The 26,172-nt window shown below is 41.9% G+C and overlaps 1 protein-coding gene across 1 annotated transcript in view; it reads right to left on the bottom strand.

Annotated features, from left to right (window-relative positions):
• Window positions 1-1,056: 1,056 nt before the first annotated feature.
• LOC311149410 (DALR anticodon-binding domain-containing protein 3-like) overlaps window positions 1,057-26,172 on the bottom strand; it is a 33,475-nt gene continuing 8,359 nt past the window's right edge. The window contains exons 6-13 of the mRNA XM_084186593.1: window positions 20,549-20,613; window positions 20,269-20,327; window positions 20,054-20,136; window positions 4,367-4,493; window positions 3,607-3,665; window positions 3,043-3,159; window positions 2,871-2,939; window positions 1,057-2,499 (exon numbers count right to left, since the gene is read on the bottom strand). Of these exons, the coding sequence (XP_084042719.1) occupies window positions 2,380-2,499; window positions 2,871-2,939; window positions 3,043-3,159; window positions 3,607-3,665; window positions 4,367-4,493; window positions 20,054-20,136; window positions 20,269-20,327; window positions 20,549-20,613 (699 nt within the window). The 3' untranslated portion in view covers window positions 1,057-2,379. The remainder of the gene's footprint in view (window positions 2,500-2,870; window positions 2,940-3,042; window positions 3,160-3,606; window positions 3,666-4,366; window positions 4,494-20,053; window positions 20,137-20,268; window positions 20,328-20,548; window positions 20,614-26,172) is intronic.

A 26,172-nucleotide genomic window follows, 5' to 3' on the forward strand; every position in this document is an offset into this window, starting at 1 on the left:
GTCGTCAGTTGAACGGTGTTTCCTCCGACACATCGGAGCAGCTGGCTTCCGGGTTAAGAAGCGCGGTTTGGCGGGTCATGTTTCAAAGGAAGCATGACTCAACCTTTGCCTCTCCCAAGCCCATTGGGGAGTTCAAGTGATGAGACAAGATCGTAATCACAAAATTGGGGAGAAAAATGGGGTAAAAAGATAAAGATTTAAGAAATAAATACTCCTCACCCCCCCCCTCAGACGATCCCGCAGGTGAAGAAGCTGGATGTGGAGGTCCTGGGCTGGCGTGGTTACACGTGGTCTGGGTTGTGAGGCCGGTTGGACATACTGCCAAATTCTCTCAAATGACATTGGAGGCAGCTTATGGTAGAGAAATGAACATTACATTCTCTGGCAACAGCTCTGGTGGACATTCCTGCAGTCAGCAATCCAAATTGCACGCTCCCTCAAAACTTGAGACATCTGTGGCATTGTGTTGTGTGACAACATTTTAAATAAAAGGCCACTTTAAAATCTGCTAATTTTAAAGTGGCCTTTTATTGTCCCCAGGATAAGGTGCACCTGTGATCATGATGTTTAATCAGCTTCTTGATATGCCACACCTGTCAGGTGGATGGATTTTCTTGGCAAAGGAGAAATGCTCACCAACAGGGATGTAAACAAATTTGTGCATAACGTTTGAGAGAAATAAGCTTTTTGTGCATTTGGAAAATGTCTGGGATTTTTTATTTCAGTTCATGAAACATGGAACGAAGACTTTACATGTTACATTTTTGTTCAGTGTAAATATAAACAAACACTGTATAGCCTCAAGACATGGTTAAAACGATCATTTTGATATCATGGATGTCAGTCCATGCATCCATATCTCGATCTATGAATTTGAGGGTGGTTAAACTTCTTCAGGCCCATCCTTCAGCTTTTACCAAATCAGAGGCGGGGTGACCGCTTTGTTATTGGTTCAATTAAGGATTCTAGCATTAAAATGAACCAAACAGTGGCACACAGTGCTGCAATATGATACATATACAAACCTTCACACACTTTACACACACAGCAGCAGGGTCAGAGGTCAACACGCATTTATTGATCAAAACTGTGAAGGTGAAAAATATATTGATCCGATGCACTGTTGACATAAACTTTGTAGGTGAGAGAGTTAGAGAGAATGAGAGAGAGTGTGTGTGAAGCTTGGATCACCACCAAAACACAAACGTACACAATAATAAAAGTCCAAGATATGGCACAGAGCAACAATGGAGAACTGGGGTCTGGGGCAGTACAGTATAGTATGTACTATGGCACAGGAGAATTACTGCGTGGTGGTGGATGATTAGTCCATGGCACATATACAGTGCATTCGGAAAGTATTCAGACCCCTTCCCCACATTTTGTTACGTCACAGCCTTATTCTAAAATTGATTAAATACACATTTTCCTCATCGATCTACACGCAATATCCCATAATGACGAAGCGAAAACGGACTTTTAGACATTTTTGCAAATGTATTAACAATAAAAAACAGAAATACCTTATTTACATAAGTATTCAGACCCTTTGCTATGAGACCTGAAATCGAGCTCAGGTGCATCCTGTTTCCATTGATCATCCTTGAGATGTTTCTACAACTTGATTGGAGTCCACTTGTGGTAAATTCTATTGATTGGACAGGATTTGGAAAGGCACACACCTGTCTATATAAGGTCCCACAGTTGACAGTGAAGGTCAGACCAAAAACCAAGTCATGAGGTCGAAGGAATTGTCCATAGAGCTCCGAGACAGGATTGGGTCAAGGCACAGATCTGGGGAAGGGTACCAAAAAATGCTTACAGTGTACATGCAGAGTCTGTGTAAATACCAATGGCTCTAGGGCAGTGTTTGTTAGTGGAAAAGCATCTATGGTATTGTATAAGGGAAGACTGAAGACGGGAGATGTTCATTGGTTCAAAGGCAGTGAGTGTCTATGGTAGAGGCTGTATCTGTGGTACATCAGAGATACTGGTGCTAAGACTGGGGAGACAAATACTTCACTGTAGGGTGAATCATTTATACACTTTCTTTTATCAACAATAAATAGAGTGGGTGTAATACAGGGTGTATGTCACATACATAACTATGTGGGTACTTCAAAGGGCTTCAATTGGGGGAAAAGAAAAGCCTATTGCTATCTACATTATTACCTTTGAAATGTCTATGTGTATTTCATCTATGCTATGGGATAGGCTAGTGATATTTTTGTCCGTTATTGGGCCTTATATTTGGGGCAGTTCATGGGGCTATAGTTGGAGTATTTGGGGCAGTTGTTGGGGCTATAATTCTGGCTCTAGTTGGGGTATTTGGGTCAGTTCTTGGGGCTATATTTCTGGCTCTAGTTGGGGTATTTGGGGCTATAGCTGTGGAATGGGAGGAAGGTGAAGAGTGTCCAGTGCGCTATGGTAGAGCTCTCTCAGTGCTCTTAACAACTGCAGCCGACAGAACATCTGATTGAAGAGGTGAGGCAACGGCTCCTGTAGAGGGGGGTAGAGATGGGGTTAGAGAGAGACAGATTGAAAAAGAGGGGGCAGGGGTTATGGACTGAACTTGGTGTGAACTTTAATCAGTTGAAATCAAAATCATCTGTACTGTCTGTCAGTACACCATGTTTTCAGGCCTGGTATGGTCGGTGATAGGCTATTAACACAATGTGTCAAACATCGGGGGGCATCACACATGCAAACATATATTTAATTATACATACTGCGAGACCACATGCTGTAATTACACTAAGAGCAGTCTCCCATTAAACCTAACCTAATTTAACTACCCCCACCCTCAACACAGACGGACGGACGGACAGACAGGACAGACAATCATAGCGGCAAAATGAGGGAGTGCTCACCCCAAGGACGTGGACTCTGTTGTAATAGGAGCTAAAATCCTTACTGAGGGACACCAGGAACTTGCAGATCTGGGAGACACATTGCACACACATTAAACATACATTATATGAGCATTCATTTATCTATATCAACTGATATTTCATTGCACTTATATACATTTTTACATCTCACCTGTTCAGTCTTCAGGTTGACTCTGGCCCCTCCTCCATCACACTCCAACGTCTGTCCTGTTTGGTCGAGAAGCTCCGAGAATGGAATGAGGTAATTGAACAGAAGAAGCCACTCCCCCTATGAAACAGGAAGAGACACCATGACTGTCGAGAACAGCGATCTCTAGAGGACCAGAGTAAAAATGAAACACATCTAGGCCCATATTCACAAAGCACCTCAGAGTAGAAGTGCTAGGAAGAATCCAGGATCAGGCCCCCCCCCCATCCCACAGGAGGTTGGTGGCACCTTAATTGGGAGAACGGGCTTGTGGTAATGACTGGAGCGGAATTAGTGGAATGTATCAAATACATCAAACTCATGGTTTCCAGGTGTTTGATGCCATTCCATTCGCTCCGGATATTATTGTGAGCTGTTCTCCCATCAGCAGCCCCCTGTGCCCCATCCATATAATGACCTAACAGACTAAACTGATCCTTGATCAGCACACCTACTCTGAGACACTTTGTGAATACAGGCCCTGTAGCTCGTGCTGTGGAGGAGTCATTTAACCAACGATAGGCCTACCTCTTCTTTTAGAGCTGAGAAGTCCAACTGGGAGCCCTCTGGGATTTCAGGGTAAAGTCCTGTAGGATGCAAATAAGTAGGAACTGATCATGCAGCATGACAATAAAGACAGAGTACAACATAGGATGTACATGTTTGCTTGGTGTGGTCTGGACTAGTACGCGTATAGAACATGGCAGTGTAGAGGCGGCAGGTAGCCTAGCGGTTAAGAGCTTTGGGCCAGTAACCGAAAGGTCGCTGGGTCGAATCCCCGAGCCGACTTGGTGAAAAATCTGTCGATGCACCCTTCAGCAAGGCACTTAACCCTAATTGCTCCTATAAGTCACTCTGGATAAGAGCGTATGACAAATGTATATACAACTGTGTGGTTCAGATGGCACAGTTGGATGAGGAAGCTCTGGTTTGACTACAACATAGGCCACATACTGTAGTGTGTATGTGGCGTGGGTCACTTTGGATAATGGTGCGTTCAAAACAACTGGGAGCTCGGAAAAATACAAGGTCAAATCATGACGTCAGTGATCTTCAGGTCGGAGCTCTAGAAAGAGGCCCGTTTTCCGAGTTGGATGACCGTTCAAATACATTTTTCTCAGTTGGAGCTAATTTATTTCACAGTTCCCAGTTGTTTTGAACGCACTGAGGTCAGAAGTCGGATATTTCCCAGTTGTTTTGAACACGGCATTATCAAGTCAGTCACGTCTGCTTAATGACATCATCATATCCATCATCATCCTGTTGCCTTGCGTGTCCCCCGTCTCACCTTTCTCCACACCTCGCTCGTAGCTGTCAAATAGGGTGTGCAGCCGAGCACAGTTGTACATGACGAAGACTCCGCCTCTGGGACCCTTGGTGGACACGCTGCCTTCCCTCAGCACGTCCAGAGTGACCTGTGTGTGAAAACAGCTATCAGTCTGCCAGTCAGCTCTGACTCAACACAACACCAGCCAGACACAAACCCCCTGGAGAGCAAGGTAGGCCAGCACTCTACAGAGCTATACCAGTTCATATACAGTATGTTGCCTTAGAAATAATAAGGTTCATGAAATCAACATCTTACTGAGATAAGATAACATTCATATATTAGCAATTTCTGAGACTCACTTAGATAATTCATTTGATGATACAGCAGTAACAATACAAGGATATAACATATATAGAAGAGACAGGAATGCTTATGGGGGAGGTGTTGCTTGCTATATACAGTGGGGGAAAAAAGTATTTAGTCAGCCACCAATTGTGCAAGTTCTCCCACTTAAAAAGATGAGAGAGGCCTGTAATTTTCATCATAGGTACACGTCAACTATGACAGACAAAATTAGAATTTATTTTCCAGAAAATCACAGTAGGATTTTTTATGATTTTATTTGCAAATTATGGTGGAAAATAAGTATTTGGTCAATAACGAAAGTTTCTCAATACTTTGTTATATACCCTTTGTTGGCAATGACACAGGTCAAACGTTTTCTGTAAGTCTTCACAAGGTTTTCACACACTGTTGCTGGTATTTTGGCCCATTCCTCCATGCAGATCTCCTCTAGAGCAGTGATGTTTTGGGGCTGTCGCTGGGACAACACGGACTTTCAACTCCCTCCAAAGATTTTCTATGGGGTTGAGATCTGGAGACTGGCTAGGCCACTCCAGGACCTTGAAATGCTTCTTACGAAGCCACTCCTTCGTTGCCCGGGCGGTGTGTTTGGGATCATTGTCATGCTGAAAGACCCAGCCACGTTTCATCTTCAATGCCCTTGCTGATGGAAGGAGGTTTTCACTCAAAATCTCACGATACATGGCCCCATTCATTCTTTCCTTTACACGGATCAGTCGTCCTGGTCCTTTTGCAGAAAAACAGCCCCAAAGCATGATGTTTCCACCCCATGCTTCACAGTAGGTATGGTGTTCTTTGGATGCAACTCAGCATTCTTTGTCCTCCAAACACGACAAGTTGAGTTTTTACCAAAAAGTTCTATTTTGGTTTCATCTGACCATATGACATTCTCCTAATCCTCTTCTGGATCATCCAAATGCACTCTAGCAAACTTCAGACGGGCCTGGACATGTACTGGCTTAAGCAGGGGAACACGTCTGGCACTGCAGGATTTGAGTCCCTGGCGGCGTAGTGTGTTACTGATGGTAGGCTTTGTTACTTTGGTCCCAGCTCTCTGCAGATCATTCACTAGGTCCCCCCGTGTGGTTCTGGGATTTTTACTCACCGTTCTTGTGATCATTTTGACCCCACAGGGTGAGATCTTGCGTGGAGCCCCAGATCGAGGGAGATTATCAGTGGTCTTGTATGTCTTCCATTTCCTAATAATTGCTCCCACAGTTGATTTCTTCAAACCAAGCTGCTTACCTATTGCAGATTCAGTCTTCCCAGCCTGGTGCAGGTCTACAATTTTGTTTCTGGTGTCCTTTGACAGCTCTTTGGTCTTGGCCATAGTGGAGTTTGGAGTGTGACTGTTTGAGGTTGTGGACAGGTGTCTTTTATACTGATAACAAGTTCAAACAGGTGCCATTAATACAGGTAACGAGTGGAGGTCAGAGGAGCCTCTTAAAGAAGAAGTTACAGGTCTGTGAGAGCCAGAAATCTTGCTTGTTTGTAGGTGACCAAATACTTATTTTCCACCATAATTTGCAAATAAATTCATTAAAAATCCTACAATGTGATTTTCTGGAGAAAAAAAATCTCAATTTGTCTGTCATAGTTGACGTGTACCTACAGTGAGGGAAAAAAAGTATTTGATCCCCTGCTGATTTTGTACGTTTGCCCACTGACAAAGACATGATCAGTCTATAATTTTAATGGTAGGTTTATTTGAACAGTGAGAGACAGAATAACAACAAAAAAATCCAGAAAAACGCATGTCAAAAATGTTATAAATTGATTTGCATTTTAATGAGGGAAATAAGTATTTGACCCCTCTGCAAAACATGACTTAGTACTAGGTGGCAAAACCTTTGTTGGCAATCACAGAGGTCAGATGTTTCTTGTAGTTGGCCACCAGGTTTGCACACATCTCAGGAGGGATTTTGTTCCACTCCTCTTTGCAGATCTACTCCAAGTCATAAAGGTTTCGAGGCTGACGTTTGGCAACTCGAACCTTCAGCTCCCTCCACAGATTTTCTATGGGATTAAGGTCTGGAGACTGGCTAGACCACTCCAGGACCTTAATGTGCTTCTTCTTGAGCCACTCCTTTGTTGCCTTGGCCGTGTGTTTTGGGTCATTGTCATGCTGGAATACCCATCCACAACCCATTTTCAATGCCCTGGCTGAGGGAAGGAGGTTCTCACCCAAGATTTGACGGGACATGGCCCCGTCCATCGTCCCTTTGATGCGGTGAAGTTGTCCTGTCCCCTTAGCAGAAAAGCACCCCCAAAGCATAATGTTTCCACCTCCATGTTTGACGGTGGGGATGGTGTTCTTGGGGTCATAGGCAGCATTCCTCCTCCTCCAAACACGGCGAGTTGAGTTGATGCCAAAGAGCTCGATTTTGGTCTCATCTGACCACAACACTTTCACCCAGTTCTCCTCTGAATCATTCAGATGTTAATTGGCAAACTTCAGACGGGCCTGTATATGTGCTTTCTTGAGCAGGGGGACCTTGCGGGCGCTGCAGGATTTCAGTCCTTCACGGCGTAGTGTGTTACCAATTGTTTTCTTGGTGACTATGGTCCAGGCTGACAAGATCCTCCTGTGTAGTTCTGTGCTGATTCCTCACCATTCTCATGATCATTGCAACGCCACAAGGTGAGATCTTGCATGGAGCCCCAGGCCGAGGGAGATTGACAGTTATTTTGTTTCTTCCATTTGCGAATAATCGCACCAACTGTTGTCACCTTCTCACCAAGCTGCTTGGCGATGGTCTTGTAGCCCATTCCAGCCTTGTGTAGGTCTACAATCTTGTCCCTGACATACTTGGAGATCTCTTTGGTCTTGGCCAAGGTGGAGAGTTTGGAATCTGATTGATTGATTTCTTCTGCGGAGAGGTGTCTTTTATACAGGTAACAAGCAGAGATTAGGAGCACTCCCTTTAAGAGTGTGCTCCTAATCTCAGCTCGTTACCTGTATAAAAGAAACCTGGGAGCCAGAAATCTTTCTGATTGAGAAGGGGTCAAATACTTATTTCCCTCATTAAAATGCAAATCAATTTATAACATTTTTGACATGCGTTCTTCTGGATTTTTTTGTTGTTATTCTCTCTCACTGTTCAAATAAATATACCATTAAAATTATAGACTGATCATGTCTTTGTCAGTGGGCAAACGTACAAAATCAGCAGGGGATCAAATACTTTTTTCCCTCACTGTATGATGAAAATTACAGGCCTCTCATCTTTTTAAGTGGGAGAACATGCACAATTGGTGGCTGACTAAATACTGTATTATTATATATATATATATATATATATATATATATATATATATATATATATATATATATATATATATATATATATATATATATACACACATACATACACACACACACACAAACAGTGGGGAGAACAAGTATTTGATACACTGCCGATTTTGCAGGTTTTCCTACTTACAAAGCATGTAGAGGTCTGTCATTTTTATCATAGGTACACTTCAACTGTGAGAGACGGAATCTAAAACAAAAATCCAGAAAATCACATTGTATGATTTTTAAGTAATTCATTTGCATTTTATTGCATGACATAAGTATTTGATCACCTACCAACCAGTAAGAATTCCAGCTTTCACAGACCTGTTAGTTTTTCTTTAAGAAGCCCTCCTGTTCTCCACTCATTACCTGTATTAACTGCACCTGTTTGAACTCGTTACCTGTATAAAAGACACCTGTCCACACACTCAATCAAACAGACTCCAACCTCTCCACAAAGGCCAAGACCAGAGAGCTGTGTAAGGACATCAGGGATAAAATTGTAGACCTGCACAAGGCTGGGATGGGCTACAGGACAATAGGCAAGCAGCTTGGTGAGAAGGCAACAACTGTTGGCGCAATTATTAGAAAATGGAAGAAGTTCAAGATGACGGTCATTCACCCTCGGTCTGGGGCTCCATGCAAGATCTCACCTCGTGGGGCATCAATGATCATGAGGAAGGTGAGGGATCTGCCCAAAACTACACGGCAGGACCTGGTCAATGACCTGAAGAGAGCTGGGACCACAGTCTCAAAGAAAACCATTAGTAACACACTACGCCATCATGGAATAAAATCCTGCAGCGCAAGCAAGGTCCCCCTGCTCAAGTCAGCGCATGTCCAGGCCCGTCTGAAGTTTGCCAATGACCATCTGGATGATCCAGAGGAGGAATGGGAGAAGGTCATGTGGTCTGATGAGACAAAAATATAAACTTTTTGGTCTAAACTCCACTCGCCGTGTTTGGAGGAAGAAGAAGGATGAGTACAACCCCAAATAACACCATCCCAACCGTGAAGCGTGGAGGTGGAAACATCATTCTTTGGGGATGCTTTTCTGCAAAGGGGACAGGACGACTGCACCGTATTGAGGGGAGGATGGATGGGGCCATGTATCGCGAGATCTTGGCCAACAACCTCCTTCCCTCAGTAAGAGCATTGAAGATGGGTCGTGGCTGGGTCTTCCAGCATGACAACGACCCGAAACACACAGCCAGGGCAACTAAGGAGTGGCTCCGTAAGAAGCATCTCAAGGTCCTGGAGTGGCCTAGCCAGTCTCCAGACCTGAACCCAATAGAAAATATTTGGAGGGAGCTGAAAGTCCGTATTGTCCAGCGACAGCCCCGAAACCTGAAGGATCTGGAGAAGGTCTGTATGGAGGAGTGGCCCAAAATCCCTGCTGCAGTGTGTGCAAACCTGGTCAAGACCTACAGGAAACGTATGATCTCTGTAATTGCAAACAAAGGTTTCTGTACCAAATATTAAGTTCTGCTTTTCTGATGTATCAAATACTTATGTCATGCAATAAAAATGCAAATTAATTACTTAAAAATCATACAATGTGATTTTCTGGATTTTTGTTTTAGATTCAGAGCCATATGCCTGTAATATTTACAGAAGATCTTATGTCAAGTGTTATTGAAGTGTTGTGGTTGCAGGTTCACAAGGCACATCTAAAGCCTTTTCTTTTGGGGTGATGCTATAGGCCACCAAGTGCTCACAGTCAGTATCTAAATAATATGTGTGAAATGGGCGGCAGGTAGCTTAGTGGTTAAGAGCGTTGTGCTAGTAACCGAAAGGTCGATGGTTCTAATCCCCGAGCAGACTAGGTGAAAAATCTGTCGATGTGCCCTTGAGCAAGGCACTTAACCCTAATTGCTCCTGTAAGTCGCTCTGGATAAGAGCGTCTGCTAAATAAAATGTATTTATTTATGTATTAAATGCTTGATAGTGTATGTGATGTAGACAGGAGAGGTCTACTTTTTTTGGGACCTGAATAGACTGGTTTTCATCAAGCTGTCCGCTCAAAAGGAAGGTTCTCACTGTACTACTACTTACTAATCAACCTACAAACACTACAGGAACAAGATCATCCACATGTACAGTTGAAGTCGAAAGTTTACCTACACTTAGGTTGGAGTCATTAAAACTTGTTTCTCAACCACTCCACAAATGTATTGTTAATAAACTATAGTTTTAGCAAGTCCGTTGGGACATCTACTTTGTGCATGACAAGTAATCTTTCCAACAATTGTTTACAGACAGATTATTTCACTGTATCACAATTCCAGTGGGTCAGAAGTTTACATACACCAAGTTGCCTGTGCCTTTAAACAGCTTTGAAAATTCCACAAAATGATGTCATGGCTTTAGAAGCTTCTGATAGGCTAATTGACATCATTTGAGTCAATTGGAGGTGTACCTGTGGATGTATTTCAAGGCCTACCTTCAAACTCAGTGCCTCTTTGCTTGACATCATGGGGAAAATCAATAGAAATCAGCCAAGACCTCAGACAAAAAATTGTAGACCTCCACAAGTCTGGTTCATCCTTGGGAGCAATTTCCAAACGCCTTAGGTACCACGTTCATCTGTACAAACAATAGTACGCAAGTATAAACACCATGGGACCACGCAGCCGTCATACCACTCAGGAAGGAGACGCGTTCTGTCTCCTAGAGATTAACGTACTTTGGTGCAAATCAATCCCAGAACAACAGCAAAGGACCTTGTGAAGATGCTGGAGGAAACAGGTACAAAAGTATCTATATTTTACATTTACATCATTTAGCAGACGCTCTTATCCAGAGCGACTTACAAATAGGTGCATTCACCTTATAGCCAGTGGGATAACCACTTTACAATGTTTTTTTTTTTTTTTTTTGGGGGGGGGGGGGTTGGAGTAAAGGATTACTTTATCCTATCCCAGGTATTCCTTAAAGAGGTGGGGTTTCAAATGTCTCCGGAAGGTGGTGAGTGAGTAAATCCACAGTAAAAACGAGTCCTATATCGACATAACCTGAAAGGCCGCTTAGCAAGGAAGCCACTGCTCCAAAACCGCCATAAAAAAAAGCCAGACTACGGTTTGCAACTGCACATGGGAACAAAGATCGTACTTTTTGGAGAAATGTCCTCTGGTCTGATTAAACAAAAATATAACTGTTTGGCCATAATGACCATCGTTATGTTTGGAGTAAAAAGGGGGTGGCTTGCAAGCCGAAGAACACCATCCCAACCGTGAAGCACGGGGGTGGCAGCATCATGCTGTGGGGGTACTTTCTGCAGGAGGGACTGGTGCACTTCACAAAACAGATGGCATCATGAGGAAGGAAAATTCTGTGGACATATTGAATCAACATCTCAAGACATCTGTCAGGAAGTTAAAGCTTGGCCGCAAATGGGTCTTCCAAATGGACAATGACCTCAAGCATACTTCCAAAGTTGTGGCAAAATGGCTTAAGGACAACAAAGTCAAGGTATTGGAGTGGCCATCACAAAGCCCTGACCTCAATCCTATAGAAAATATGTGGGCAGAACTGAAAAGCGTGTGAGAGCACAACCTCTGTCAGGAGGAATGGGCCAAAATTCACCCAACGTATTGTGGGAAGCTTGTGGAAGGCTACCTGAAACGTTTGACCCAGGTTAAACAATTTAAAAGGCAATGCTACCAAATACTAATTGAGTGTATGTAAACTTCAGACCCACTGGAAATGTGATGAAATAAATAAAAGCTGAAATAAATCGTTCTCTCTACTATTTTTCTGACATTTCACATTCTTAAAATAAAGTTGTGATCCTAACTGACCTAAAACAGGGCATTTTTACTGGGATTAAATGTCAGGAATTGTGAAAAACTATGTATGTATGTAAATTTACAACTTCAACTGTATTGATCACATTTTTACTAATACTGTAGAACTTTGTTCTAAAGTTGTATCTGTACCAATTGGATGCAGTGATCACAATATAGTGGCTATATCCAGGAAAACAAAAGTTCCAAAAGATGGGCCTAAAAATTGTATAGGAGATCATAAATATTATTTTGCTGTGACTCTTATATGGATGATGTTGAAAATACACTACATGAACAAAAGTATGTGGACACCTGCTCGTCGAACATCTCATTCCAAAATCAGGGTCTTTAATATGGAGTTGGTCCTCCCTTTGCTGCTATAACAGCCTCAACTCTTCTGGGAAGGCTTTCCACCAGATGTTGGAACATTGTTGCGGGGACTTGCTTTCATTCAGCCACAAGAGCATTAGTGAGGTCGGGCACTGATGTTGGGCGATTAGGCCTGGCTCGCAGTCTGCGTTCCAATTCTTCCCAAAGATATTCGATGGGGTTGAGGTCAGGGCTCTGTGCAGGCCAGTCAAGTTCTTCCACACCGATAACAACAAATCATTTCTATATGGACCTCGCTTTGTGTATGAGGGCATTGTTATGCTGAAACAGGAAAGGGCCTTCCCCAAACTGTTGCCACGAAGTTGGAAGCACAGAATTTTCTTGAATGTCATTGTATGCTGTAGCGTTACGATTTCCCTTCACTGGAACTAAGGGGCCTAGCCAGAACCATGAAAAACAGCCCCAGACCATTATTCCTCCTCCACTAAACTTTACAGTTGGCACTACGCATTGGGGCAGGTAGCATTCTCCTGGCATCCACCAAACCCAGATTTGTCTGTCGGACTGCCAGATGGTGAAGCGTGATTCATCACTCCAGAGAACGCGTTTCCACTGATCCAGCGTCCAATGGCGGTGAGCTTTACACCACTCCAACATTGAGCCATTGTACTCATGCATAAAAAAACTAATAATTAAATAATTTTGTAAAGTTAGTGTGGGAGAGGTGGAAAATGTATTGTTATCGATCAATAATGACAACGCTCCTAGCATTGACAACTTAGATGGAAAGCTACTGAGGATGGTAGCTGACTATAGCCACTCCTATCTGTCATATCTTTAAATCTGAGCCTAGAGGCCTGGATGGAAGCCAAAGTCATTCCGCTACCCAAGAGTGGTAAAGCGGTCTTTACTGGTTCTAACAACAAACGTATCAGCTTGCTGCCAGCTCTTAGCAAACTCTTGGAAAACATTGTGTTTCACAAAATACAATGCTATTTCTCTATAAACAAATTAACAGAATTTCAGCATGATTATAGAGAAGGGCACTCAACATGTACTGCACTGACACAAATGACTGATAATTGGTTGAAAGAAATTGATGTTTATTGTGGGAGCTGTACTGTTATATTTCAGTGCAGCCTTTGATAATATTGACCATAACCTGTTGTTGAGAAAACATATGCGTTATGGCTTTTCAACCACTGCCATATCGTGGATTCAGAGCTATCTACAGTGAGGGAAAAAAGTATTTGATCTCCTGCTGAGTTTGCCCACTTACAAAGAAATGATCAGTCTATAATTTTAATGGTAGGTTTATTTGAACAGTGAGAGACAGAATAACAACAACAAAAATCCTGAAAAATGCATGTCAAAAATGTTATAAATTGATTTGCATTTTAATGAGGGAAATAAGTATTTGACCCCCTCTCAATCAGAAAGATTTCTGGCTCCCAGGTGTCTTTTATACAGGTAAAGAGCTGAGGTTAGGAGCACACAAGATTGTAGACCTACACAAGGCTGGAGTGGGCTACAAGACCATCGCCAAGCAGCATGGTGAGAAGGTGACAACAGTTGGTGTGATTATTCGCAAATGGAAGAAACACAAAAAAACTGTCAATCTCCCTCGGCCTGGGGCTCCATGCAAGATCGCACCTCGTGGAGTTGCAATGATCATGAGAACGGTGAGGAATCAGCCCAGAACTACACGGGAGGATCTTGTCAATGATCTCAAGGCAGCTGGGACCATAGTCACCAAGAAAACAATTGGTAACACACTACGCCGTGAAGGACTGAAATCCTGCAGCGCCCGCAAGGTCCCCCTGCTCAAGAAAGCACATATACAGGCCCATCTGAAGTTTGCCAATGAACATCTGAATGATTCAGAGGAGAACTGGGTGAAAGTGTTGTGGTCAGATGAGACCAAAATTGAGCTCTTTGGCATCAACTCAACTCACCGTGTTTGGAGGAGGAGGAATGCTGCCTATGACCCCAAGAACACCATCCCCACCGTCAAACATGGAGGTGGAAACATTATGCTTTGGGGGTGTTTTTCTGCTAAGGGGACAGGACAACTTCACCGCATCAAAGGGACGATGGACGGGGCCATGTACCGTCAAATCTTGGGTGAGAACCTCCTTCCCTCAGCCAGGGCATTGAAAATGGGTCGTGAATGGGTATTCCAGCATGACAATGACCCAAAACACACGGCCAAGGCAACAAAGGAGTGGCTCAAGAAGAAGCACATTAAGGTCTTGCAGTGGCCTAGCCAGTCTCCAGACCTTAATCCCATAGAAAATCTGTGGAGGGAGCTGAAGGTTCGAGTTGCCAAACGTCAGCCTCGAAACCTTAATGACTTGGAGAAGATCTGCAAAGAGGAGTGGGACAAAATCCCTCCTGAGATGTGTGCAAACCTGGTGGCCAACTACAAGAAACGTCTGACCTCTGTGATTGCCAACAAGGGTTTTGCCACCAAGTACTAAGTCATGTTTTGCAGAGGGGTCAAATACTTATTTCCCTCAATAAAATGCAAATCTATTTATAACATTTTTGACATGCTTTTTTCAGGATTTTTTTGTTGTTACTCTGTCTCTCACTGTTCAAATAAACCTACCATTAAAATTATAGACTGATCATGTCTTTGTTAGTGGGCAAACGTACAAAATCAGCAGGGGATCAAATACTTTTTTCCCTCACTGTATCTAATAGAACTGAGGGTTTTCTTTAATGGTAGCTTCTCTAATGTCAAACATGTAAAGTGTGGTGTACCGCAGCGCAGCTCTCTAGGTCCTCTACTCCTTTCTATTTTTACTAATGACCTGCCACTGGCAGCAAACAAAGCATGTGTGTCCATGTATGCTGATGATTCAAGCATATACAGTGCCTTGCAAAAGTATTCATCCCCCTTTGGGTTTTTCCTTTTTTGTTGCATTACAATCCGTCATTTAAATGGATTTTTATTTGGATTTCATGTAATGGACATACACAAAATAGTCCAAATTGGTGAAGTGAAATGAAAAAAATAACTTCAAAAAAATAAATAACAGAAAAATGGTGCGTGCATATGTATTCACCCCCTTTGCTATGAAGCCCCTAAATAAGATCTGGTGCAACCAATTACCTTCAGAAGTCACATAATTAGTTAAATAAAGTCCACCTGTGTGCAATCTAAGTGTCACATGATCTGTCACATGATCTATATACACATGAGTATATATATTTACATTTACATTTTAGTCATTTAGCAGACGCTCTTATCCAGAGCAACTTACAGTTAGTGAGTGCATACATTTTTTTTTATTTAATTTTTTCATACTGGCCCCCCGTGCGAATCGAACCCACAACCCTGGCGTTGCAAGCGCTATGCTCTACCAACTGAGCGACACAGGACTTATTATATATATATATATATATATATATATATATATATATATATATATATATATATATATATATATATATATACACACACACACACACGTTCTGAGGAGCTCTCCAAGGAGCTCTCCAAACAGGTCAGGGACAAAGTTGTGGAGAAGTACAGATCAGGGTTGGGTTATAAAAAAATATCAGAAACTTCGAACATCCCACAGAGTACCATTAAATCCATTATTAAAAAATGGAAAGAATATGGCACCACAACAAACCTGCCAAGAGAGGGCCACCCACCAAAACTCACGGACCAGGAAGGAGGGCATTAATCAGAGAGCCAACAAAGAGACCAAAGATAACCCTGAAGGAGCTGCAAAGCTCCACAGCGGAGATTGTAGTATCTGTCCATAGGACCACTTTAAGCCGTACACTCCACAGAGCTGGGCTTTACAGAAGAGTGGCCAGAAAAAAAGCCATTGCTTAAAGAAAAAAATAAGCAAACACGTTTGGTGTTCGCCAAAAGGCATGTGGGAGACTCCCCAAACATATGGAAGAAGGTACTCTTGTCAGATGAGACTAAAATGTAGCTTTTTGGCCATCAAGGAAAATGCTATGTCTGGAGCAAACCCAACACCTCTCATCACCCCGAGAACACCATCCCGGCAGGGACTGGGTAACTGGTCAAAATTGAAGGAATAATGGATGCCGCTAAATACAGGGAAATTCTTGAGGGAAACCTGTTTCAGTCTTCCAGAGATTTGAGACAGGGACATGCCGAGAGGTGAGTTCAGATTGGTCTGCCATGTAGCACTCTTCTGTCTATAACATGAGCTGCTTAGTATGTGTAGGTAATCCTTTCTAAAGCTGCTTTTTTGAAAGATATCATGCAGAACTGCACAAGTGTTGCTAAGGCTCTCCACTTTCTGGAGGACAGAATTTTGAAATCAGTGGAATGCCCGGTGGAAGCAGAGTATGATAGCTACGGAGATGGAGAAAATTCAGGCGTTTGATTGCAAATGCAGAGGGAGTCAAAAAGAGAACACAGAAGGCTGTTGTATAAAACTCCTGTCTCCGGATGACATCTTCAAACTAAGGGTAACCATGGCATCCGTGACACAGGGAGAGAAGTGTTCATCCATGTATGCGGGTAAGAGAGTCTCGCTAGCTACGTTTTCAGATCTTATACATTTCTAAATTTTGTCATTAAGTTGTTTTCATTGTTAAAGCGTACTGTTAGTTAGCTAGCTAACGTTAGTTGGCTGGCTCGCTAGCTAACATTACGTGTATGATCTGTGTAGTAATAATATTCGTATCTTAGAGCCATTTGCATTGCCATTTGTAGCACAACGTTAAGTAGCTAGCTAACATGGAACCTAGCTAGTTTGTTAGCTTTAGCTACCTGTAGATTCATGCAGGGTAGTAACGTTATGAGTTGGGATTATGGTTCATTGTTTAGCTAGCTAGCTACATGTCTAAACAAAAAGACTCCACTATGCAAGTAACCATTTCACTGTACCGTTTACACCTTATGTAGCCTGTGCATGTGACAAATAAACGTTGATTATATTTGATATAGTGTGTGTTTACCAGAGATGGTAATGTGAAGAAAAACATGACCTGCACCAAAGTCAAATTAGGATATAAGGTTAGGCCCACGAGGCAGCGTCCAAGATCTACAATTCTCAGGTAGAATGCCCTGCCTTTATTTCGTCACACTCACAATCATGTAGTAACCAAAAAAGTGTTAAACAAATCAAAATATGTTATATTTGAGATTCTTCAAATAGCCACCCTTTGCCTTGATGACAGCTTTGCACACTCTTGGCATTCTCTCAACCAACTTCACCTGGAATGCTTTTCAAACAATCTTGAAAGAGTTCCCACATATGCTGAGCACTTGTTGGCTGCTTTTCCTTCACTCTGCGGTCCTACTCATCCCAAACCATCTCAATTGGGTTGAGGTCGGGGGATTGTGGAGGCCAGGTCATCTGATACAGCACTCCATCACTCTCCTTCTTGGTAAAATAGCCCTTACACAGCCTGGGAGGTGTGTTGGGTCATTGTCCTGTTGATAGTCACACTAAGCCCAAACCAGATGGGATGGCGTATCGCTGCAGAATGCTGTGGTAGCCATGCTGGTTAAGTGTGCCTTGAATTCTAAATAAATCACAGACAGTGTCACCAGCAAAGCACCCACCCCCACACCATAACACCTCCTCCTCCATGCTTTACTGTGGGAAATACACATGCAGAGATCATCCATTCACCAACACCGCATCTCACAAAGACACAGCGGTTGGAACCAAAAATCTCAAATTTGGACTCCAGACCAAAAGGAAAAATGTCCATTGCTCGTGTTTCTTGGCCCAAGCAAGTTTCTTCTTCTTATTGGTGTCCTTTAGTAGTGGTTTCTTTGCAGTAATTCGACCATGAAGGCCTGATTCACACAGTCTCCTCTGAAAAGTTGATGTTGAGATGTTACTTGAACTCTGTGAAGCATTTATTTGGGCTGCAATTTCTGAGGCTGGTAAATCTAATGAACTTATCCTCTGCAGCAGAGGTAACTCTGGGACTTCCATTCCTGTGGCGGTCTTCATGAGAGCCAGTTTCATTGTAGCGCTTGATGGTTTCTGCGACTGCACTTGAAGAAACTTTCAAAGTTCTTGAAATTTTCCAGATTGACTGACCATGTCTTAAAGTAATGATGGACTGTCATTTCTCTTTGCTTATTTGAGCTGTTCTTGCCATAATATGGACTTGATATTTTACCAAATAGGGCTATATTCTGTATACCCCCCCCCTACCTTGTCACAACACAACTGATTGGCTCAAACGCATTAAGAAGGAAATACATTCCACAAATTAACTTTTAAGAAGGCACACCTGTTAACTGAAATGCATTCCAGGTGACTACCTCATGAAGCTGAGAGTGTGCAAAGCTGTCATCAAGGCAAAGGGTGGCTTTTCGAAGAATCTCAAATTTAAAATATATTTTGATTTGTTTTTAAAAAATGTGGTTACTACATGATTCCATATGTGTTATTTCATAGTTTTGATATCTTCACTATTATTCTACAATGTAAAAAAAAAGAAAAAAAGAAAGAAAAACCCTTGAATGAGTAGGTGTGTCCAAACTTTTGACTTGTAGTGTATATACTGAACAAAAATATAAACGCAACATGTAAAGTGTTGGCCCCAAGTTTCATAAGCTGAAATAAAAGATCCCATGTACAAAAAGCTTATTTTTCAAAAAATGTGTGCACAAATTTGTTTACATCCCTGTTAGTGAACATTTATCCTTTGCCAAAGTAATCCATCCACCAGACAGGCGTGGCATATCAAGAAGCTGATTAAACAGCACGATCATTAAACAGGTGCACCTTGTGCTGGGGACAATAAAAGGCCACACTAAAATGTGCCGTTTTGTCACACAACACAATGCCACAGACGTCTCAAGTTTTGAGGGAGTGTGCAATTGGCATGCTGACTGCAGGAATGTCCACCAGAGCTGTTGCCAGATAATTGAATGTTCATTTCTCTACCATAAGCCGCCTCCAACATCTTTTTAGAGAATTTGGCAGTACGCCCAACCAGCCTCACAACCGCAGAACATGTGTAACCACACCAGCCCATGGCTGCGCCCCTGCCCAGTCATGTGACATCCATAGATTAGGGCCTAATGAATTTACTTCAATCGACAGATTTTCTTATATGAACTGAAACTCAGTAAAATCATTGAAATTGTTGGATGTTGTGTTTATGTTTTTGTTCAGTATAGATTAAATGGTTACAAAGATGGGGAGAGGTCTGTCCGTAATAAAGAGATGCTCTGCTTTTTTGACACCACACTCCACAAAGCAAGTCCTGCAGGCTCTAGTTTTATCTTATCTTGATTATTGTCCAGTCATATGGTCAAGTGCTGCAAAGAAGGACCTAGTTAAGCTGCAGCTGGCACAGAACAGAGCGGCACGTCTTGCTCTTCATTGTAATCAGAGGGCTAATATTAATACTATGCATGCTAGTCTCTCTTGGCTAAGAGTTGAGGAAACACTGACTGCATCACTTCTTGTTTTTATAAGAAACATTAATTCCTAATTGTTTGCAGTCAACTTACACACACACTTACCCCAACAGACATGCCACCAGAGGTATTTTCACAGTCCCCAGGTCCAGAACAAATGCAAGGAAACATACAGTATTATACAGAGCCATGAGTGCATGGAACTCCCTTCCATCTTATATAGCGCAAGTGAACAGCAAAACTGGTTTCAGAAAACAACTAAAGTAACACCTCACGGCACAACGCCTCTCCCCCATGTGACCTACTTGTTGTGTGTATGTACTCACATGTATGTGTAACTGAGATGCACAGACACACTACATGTTCATGTTTTTAAATGTATATCAATTGTAAAGTATTTTGTCTGTAATGTCTTTTTCGTTATGTGTTGGACCCCAGTAAAAACACACACACATGATTATCTCTGTGCGCATGCAGACTAGCTCCAAGAAGTGAGTCAGTCTCTTTCTCTCTCTCACACACCTCCTAAGACTCACCGGGCTCGTATGGACTGTTGAGAGCATCTCAAACCTCACCGTGGCTGAGGTCATGACCTTGATGATGTCATCCCAAGTTTGGTCTGAAACAGTATTTGGAGTTGTAATAAAGTGTCAAGTCCAAGGAGGGACATCACATACCACAACAGTCCCTGGTCATACACATTAAAAAGTACACACATGCTACAGAATTTAGACAAATTGAGCAGACTCACCTTCGACTTGTTCTCCATACTTAATCTCCGAGGCCTCCTTCATCTGCACTCTTCTCAGTCTGTAGGACAGGTGAACAAGGAGCCAATGAGACAGACACACACACAAACACAGTGGCTCGATGAGATCTGAAAAGACTACATTAGAGATCTGAATAGACTACAGAGATCTGAAAAGACTACATTAGAGATCTGAAAAGACTACAGAGCAAACAGCGGAGTACAGTGATAGACTTAGTTACTGGGACTAAAGATAAATCAAAAGGTTAAAATATGTTCTTACTGAAGATACTGGGCAGCACTGAGGTGAGTTCCAGGTGTCTTCATTGGTCCACAAACAAGATGCCTCTAAGAAACAGACAGAGGTAAGAAAAAGAGGGAAAAATGTGATCACTCATTTGCAGGGGTGGGGGTGGGGGGGTAACACGTTACAAAAGGATGTAGCTCAGTTGGTAGAGCATGGCGTTTGCAACGCCAGGGTTGTGGGTTCGATTCCCACGGGGGGCCAGTATGGAAATAAATTAAAATAAAATGTATGCACTCACTAACTGTAAGTCGCTCTGGATAAGAGCGTCTGCTAAATGACTAAAATGTAAAATGTAGTAGTTCGGCTACTTTGAGCAATCAATTTATAAGACAACATGAGCTGTCGAGTTACAGCATGAATTCGGTAGAGACAAGGCTTTTTTATATATAACTCACCGGTAGAGATATGATTCTGATTACGCGTTACGTAATCAGCTACTTTTATGAGTAATGGTGTAATGTAATACATTACTTTCTAAAATTGGATAATATTATTATTACAGGTACTTTTTTAACCTCTTAAATGTAATGGCAAAATTTTGATTTCTGCCTAAATAGACATACCCAAAAGTAACTGATATTCATGTGTAATTACATGATTCTGACATGCCAAAATGTAGTATATTTGGAAAGACGACATCTGGAAGATTATGAGGAAATGACCAGAAGATAGGACTTTCATAGTTCAGAATACACAAGATCAAGCACAGACAAAATAACCTTTTTAATTTTTTAATTTTTTTTGTAATCTTTCATTGATTACTCTTATCGCTCTGTCATACTCATTGACATTGTCATACTCATTGACAAACTATAAGTGAATTATTGATGCCCAGAGCTGGAGAAACAGCAGATGGCTTCCATAACATGTGAACAATATCAGGAAAAAAATGGGATTGATAGACCTAACAACTAGAAATGGGCAGATGTTTTAGTAAGTGGTGTCAGGTGTGGTCACGGGACATTTCCAGATGTCCCTAAACCTCTCCAAAGTGGCATATGTCTATAAATTAGATAATTACAGTGCTATAAATATTTGCAATCCCTAAATGCTATTTGTTCAGAATAAAAACACATTTTTACCATATCAACCTCACTCAAACATTGTGGTGGTGTTATGGGGTATCCAGGGTACATTCAAGTGTCCTTTCAACCTCTCCAAAAGTGTCAGAATGTGGTAATTGCGCTGTTTTTGCACACTGGATGTGCCTAAAAGTTACTGTTCCCTATAAAACTAAATTTCTACAACACCAACCTCTCTCAAACATTGTGGTGGTGTCGGGGGACTTACAGGGGATATCCAAGTGTTTTTTCAACCTCTCCAAAGTGCCTGAACGTTTAGCCTAGGCATATCCAATGTATTGGTCCCAAATACAAATGAACTGTTTACAAAAACAATATAAAAGCAACAGATATACATAAAAATATCTTATCAAACACAAAGTTGGTTACACACGTGTCCTTCAATAAAAAAGGTGCAAAAATATAAATAAGCTGAACTATTTACAAATGGCATTCGTGTTTGTTTTACATCCCAGGTGTAGATGATTAGATTTCACTTTCACCCTAGCTTGTGCATGTCGTGATAGTCTTTGAAGCAGTCCCTATCTGCCAGGACACGAACTGGCATTTCAGACAGAAGATCTGGAATTTCCCCCTTTTTCCCCCCGTGTTTTGTGCAATGCTTGCAGTTCTTCCTTTTGTCTTTTGGCATGTGTGTTGGATAGTGGCGCTCACTTGGAGTGGGGGGTCTTGTGATGGTTGTGAGGTTGCTTTGGACCCCCAATTCAGCCATTTCCAACATTAGTTGCTCTCGGAAGGCCAACTGCTTGTGGAGAATGAAAAGCATTTACTGTAGCTTTGTCCACAAAGTGGTTTAAAAAAAGTATTATACCACTTCCTGGTCTTGTGGAGGACCTGGTAGTAGCCTATCAGAGCATCAGATAGGTCGACAGCCCCTATGCTGGCATTGTAGTCCTTCACAGAAACAGGATTGGGGACATTCTTCCCTTTTCACCATCCTTGAGACGTGGTTGTTATTGAATGCCTTATGCTGTGTGGTGAGCATGGTTACTTCCCTAGTGTCCTTCCATTTCACAAAAAGCAGCTTGTTAGTCCTGATCCAATGTATGGTCCCCCTCTCTGCTGTCATGTCGTTTACCTTGGTCTTGGGGAAACCAATTATTTTAGGACGAATGGTGCCACAAGCCCCGATTTTATTTTTCAAGAGGGCTATGAAAAGTGGATGTAGAACCATCAGACGGGGTGATTGACATAGCAGTGGGGGGTGAAGACCTTGACCGGCGGGGGCGCTTGCTGGGGAGGGGTGGCTCCCAAATGTCATCATCCAAATCCGCTGCATCCTTTACTAAGACACACACATTTACTAAAACACATTACTGTAAAGTAAAAACACCAAGCCTAAACTTTATCTGTACAGTGACTCACATGGGTGTGAAGCACACACACAATGCAAACAGTAACACTTTGGAGACAAAGGCAGAGGTAAGAACCACAAATAAACAATGGCCATGAGAGTTTAGTGGCCTCTCAAAAGTCACAAGGATGAAACTTAGAACAGCAAACTAATAGGAATCATAGACAATAACTACTTTGGAATTAAATAACATTGAAATTACTTGTTTCATAGGCCTATGTAAAATAAATCCAAAGCACAAAAAGCAGACAACTTATAAAAAACGAAATACATATAGTAAATTAGCTATATAAAGTCATGTAAATAATGTACTTACAGACCTAAAAGTGGCTCAATCAATCAATTTCAATCAATTTTATTTTATATAGCCCTTCTTACATCAGCTAATATCTCGAAGTGCTGTACAGAAACCCAGCCTAAAACCCCAAACAGCTAGTAATGCAGGTGTAGAAGCACGGTGGCTAGGAAAAACTCCCTAGAAAGGCAAAACCTAGGAAGAAACCTAGAGAGGAACCAGGCTATGAGGGGTGGCCAGTCCTCTTCTGGCTGTGCCGGGTGGAGATTATAACAGAACCATGCCAAGATGTTCAAAAATGTTCATAAGTGACAAGCATGGTCAAATAATAATCAGGCTCCTATCCTTCTAGAAAGCAATCTTCGTTGGCGAGTCGAAATACTCGTTGTCCAAATCGCTCCCCTGATCCGAGTCCACCAGTATTTTACTCAAAGCTTCTATGTCGGTATACTTATTCATAGCCGACTTCTTTTTAGCTTCCTGTTCGATATTCTTAGTTTTTACAGTTTTTTCCCCCCTTGAGAAGCCATCTTTTATGCTAAAGCGATGAAATCTGTTTACAATGTAATGTAGTGTGCTCGGTGAGTCTCTGAGCCAGGTAGCAATAGTTTGCGTTACACATAAAAGGTTCTAGGCCTTGCTTTGTCCCACCCAGGTCAACTGCATATCCCTGGAAAGCTTACTCATTGGTTACAAGACTGACAAGGTGCCATAGTAGCCAATCCCCTGTGTAATGGACGCCTACGTAAGCAGGCAACGTCCTATTTTTGATGCGCAAAGATATAGTCACTGTAAGATGTTTGCTGTTTGGTGAAAACATTGTGTAAAATAAATATTTCGACTCTCGGGGCTGGTGATCAATAACGGTAGGTCACACGCAGACAAATAAGACATCCTCATGATCTGTGGAGTCCTGGCTTTCGGTGTGTATACACGTATTCCGTGTTTATTTCGTTTATGCTTCACAACGCTAACCGGAATGTAGGTAACAGCCATCTTGAAATGAGGTAATTGCCTCGGCCTGCCCTTATACATTCGTATGCCCATATATGGTAGAAAACATACCAAAGATTTGAAGGCACAGATCAATAGCCAAGATACTCAGCTTTCCGCAGACACCCTGCTTTTGCAGATAGGGGCTACCATTCTCATACCAGACTGAATAAGAAAATCTAACGGGGTCCCCAAACATGGGGACTTTACATTTAAGAGGTAATAAGTGCGTTACTTTCAGAATCATAAATCAACCAGTGTATCATATTTTTAAAAGCCTTGTCTCTACCGAATTCATGCTGAAACTCCTTTTCCTGTTAAATAAATGGATTGCTCAAAGTAGCATAACTGAAAAGATGGGCCATATTATGTTCTGAAACGATGTCACAGTAAGTAAATTCATAGTGGTTATGCCAGTCTTCTAATGTTATTATCTATTTGACGTTTTATTTCATTTCAAGGCTGCAAGTAAATGTGCATTGTAGACTATAGTCCAGGCCAGAGGTGTGACCAAGTCACTATCATTCGAGTCACAAGCAAGTCTCAAGTCACAAGGTCCAAGTCTCAAGTCGAGTCCCAAGTAGAACCTGTCGAGTCAAGTCCAAGTCGTGCATTCTAAGAGCAAGTCAAGTCTAGTCCAGTAGTCATAAGTTGTCTCAAATCATTTATTGAGGCTACCAGACCCTTTTCAATATTTTGTCTACAACAGATTTTGATTATGTAATAAGATATTAACAACAAATTCCAAATGCAAACTTCATAAGTCAATTATACATTTCAAGCAATTTTGACATACCAAAAGACCAGTAGGCCTATGCTAGTAAGTGTTCCTTGATGCCCCATTGCTGGTGAGCTTGCAAAGTAAAACGGTTAATATTCTTGATCACCAAACAATGTTTGGCACTGCATAATCATTTATGGCAATCCTCTCTCCCTACAATTTGGTGTTTGCGCTGCACCCGTTCCTATAGCTGTACAGCAAATCAGCTATCTGTTCACTAGCTGAGTGGTTTTCAAATTTTCACCAGTGACCCCCAAAAATAAGTGGTTCAAAGCTTGCGATCCCTGCGCATGCGCACAGGACGAAAACGCACGCACAGTTGCTGCGCAAATGTAGCCTGTCATTACAGTCAAACTGTGATGTATTTTCAAAACGCAAGATACAGAAATAAACTGTTTTACACCTGCAAGTCATTCATGTTAGCAGTCAATATCAACTAGGGATATAATGTCACTTCTCTGGAGTCTAGAGCAAGCAGGATCATATGTTCGTAGTGATGTCACTTTTCCCCCATCCCTAGCAAACACAGCTGATTAAACTAATTGCATTCTAAACTAAAGATCATGATTAGTTGATTATTGGAGTCAGGTGTTTTAGCTGGGGCAAAAGTGTGATACCAATAGGCCCCTGAGGACTGGAGTTGCTATTCCCTAGCTCTACCTGTATGATGCCTAGGTTGCAAGATTGGATGGAAAGCATGATCTGTCTCTGTAGCCTTTTTCTTCCTCACAAATGTCCTAATTAATTCGCCAGAATATGTTACATCTTCATCCCATAAGTATTGAAGGTAGTGCGATGTTACAACTATCTTTGACATAACCAGTACCACCACTGAGGTATATAACCCACCCAAACTAGACCTATCTGAAATATGAAATTGATCAATGAAATCACCAGGTAGCCTATTGTTGTAGCAAAGATGCTTACTTAGCAGATTGCTAAACACTAGGGTGAATTCGGATTAAGTGGGACACTTTTTGCATTAGCCCAACATGATATATTTCTGAAATCTTCAAGATGTTTCCTAACCACAAATGTTAATATCATATTGACAGGATGCATGACACACCCATCTGTACACTGAGTCAAAACCAT

Source organism: Coregonus lavaretus (assembly GCF_964263955.1).
Source record: "Coregonus lavaretus genome assembly, chromosome: 22".
Taxonomy (NCBI): domain Eukaryota; kingdom Metazoa; phylum Chordata; class Actinopteri; order Salmoniformes; family Salmonidae; genus Coregonus; species Coregonus lavaretus.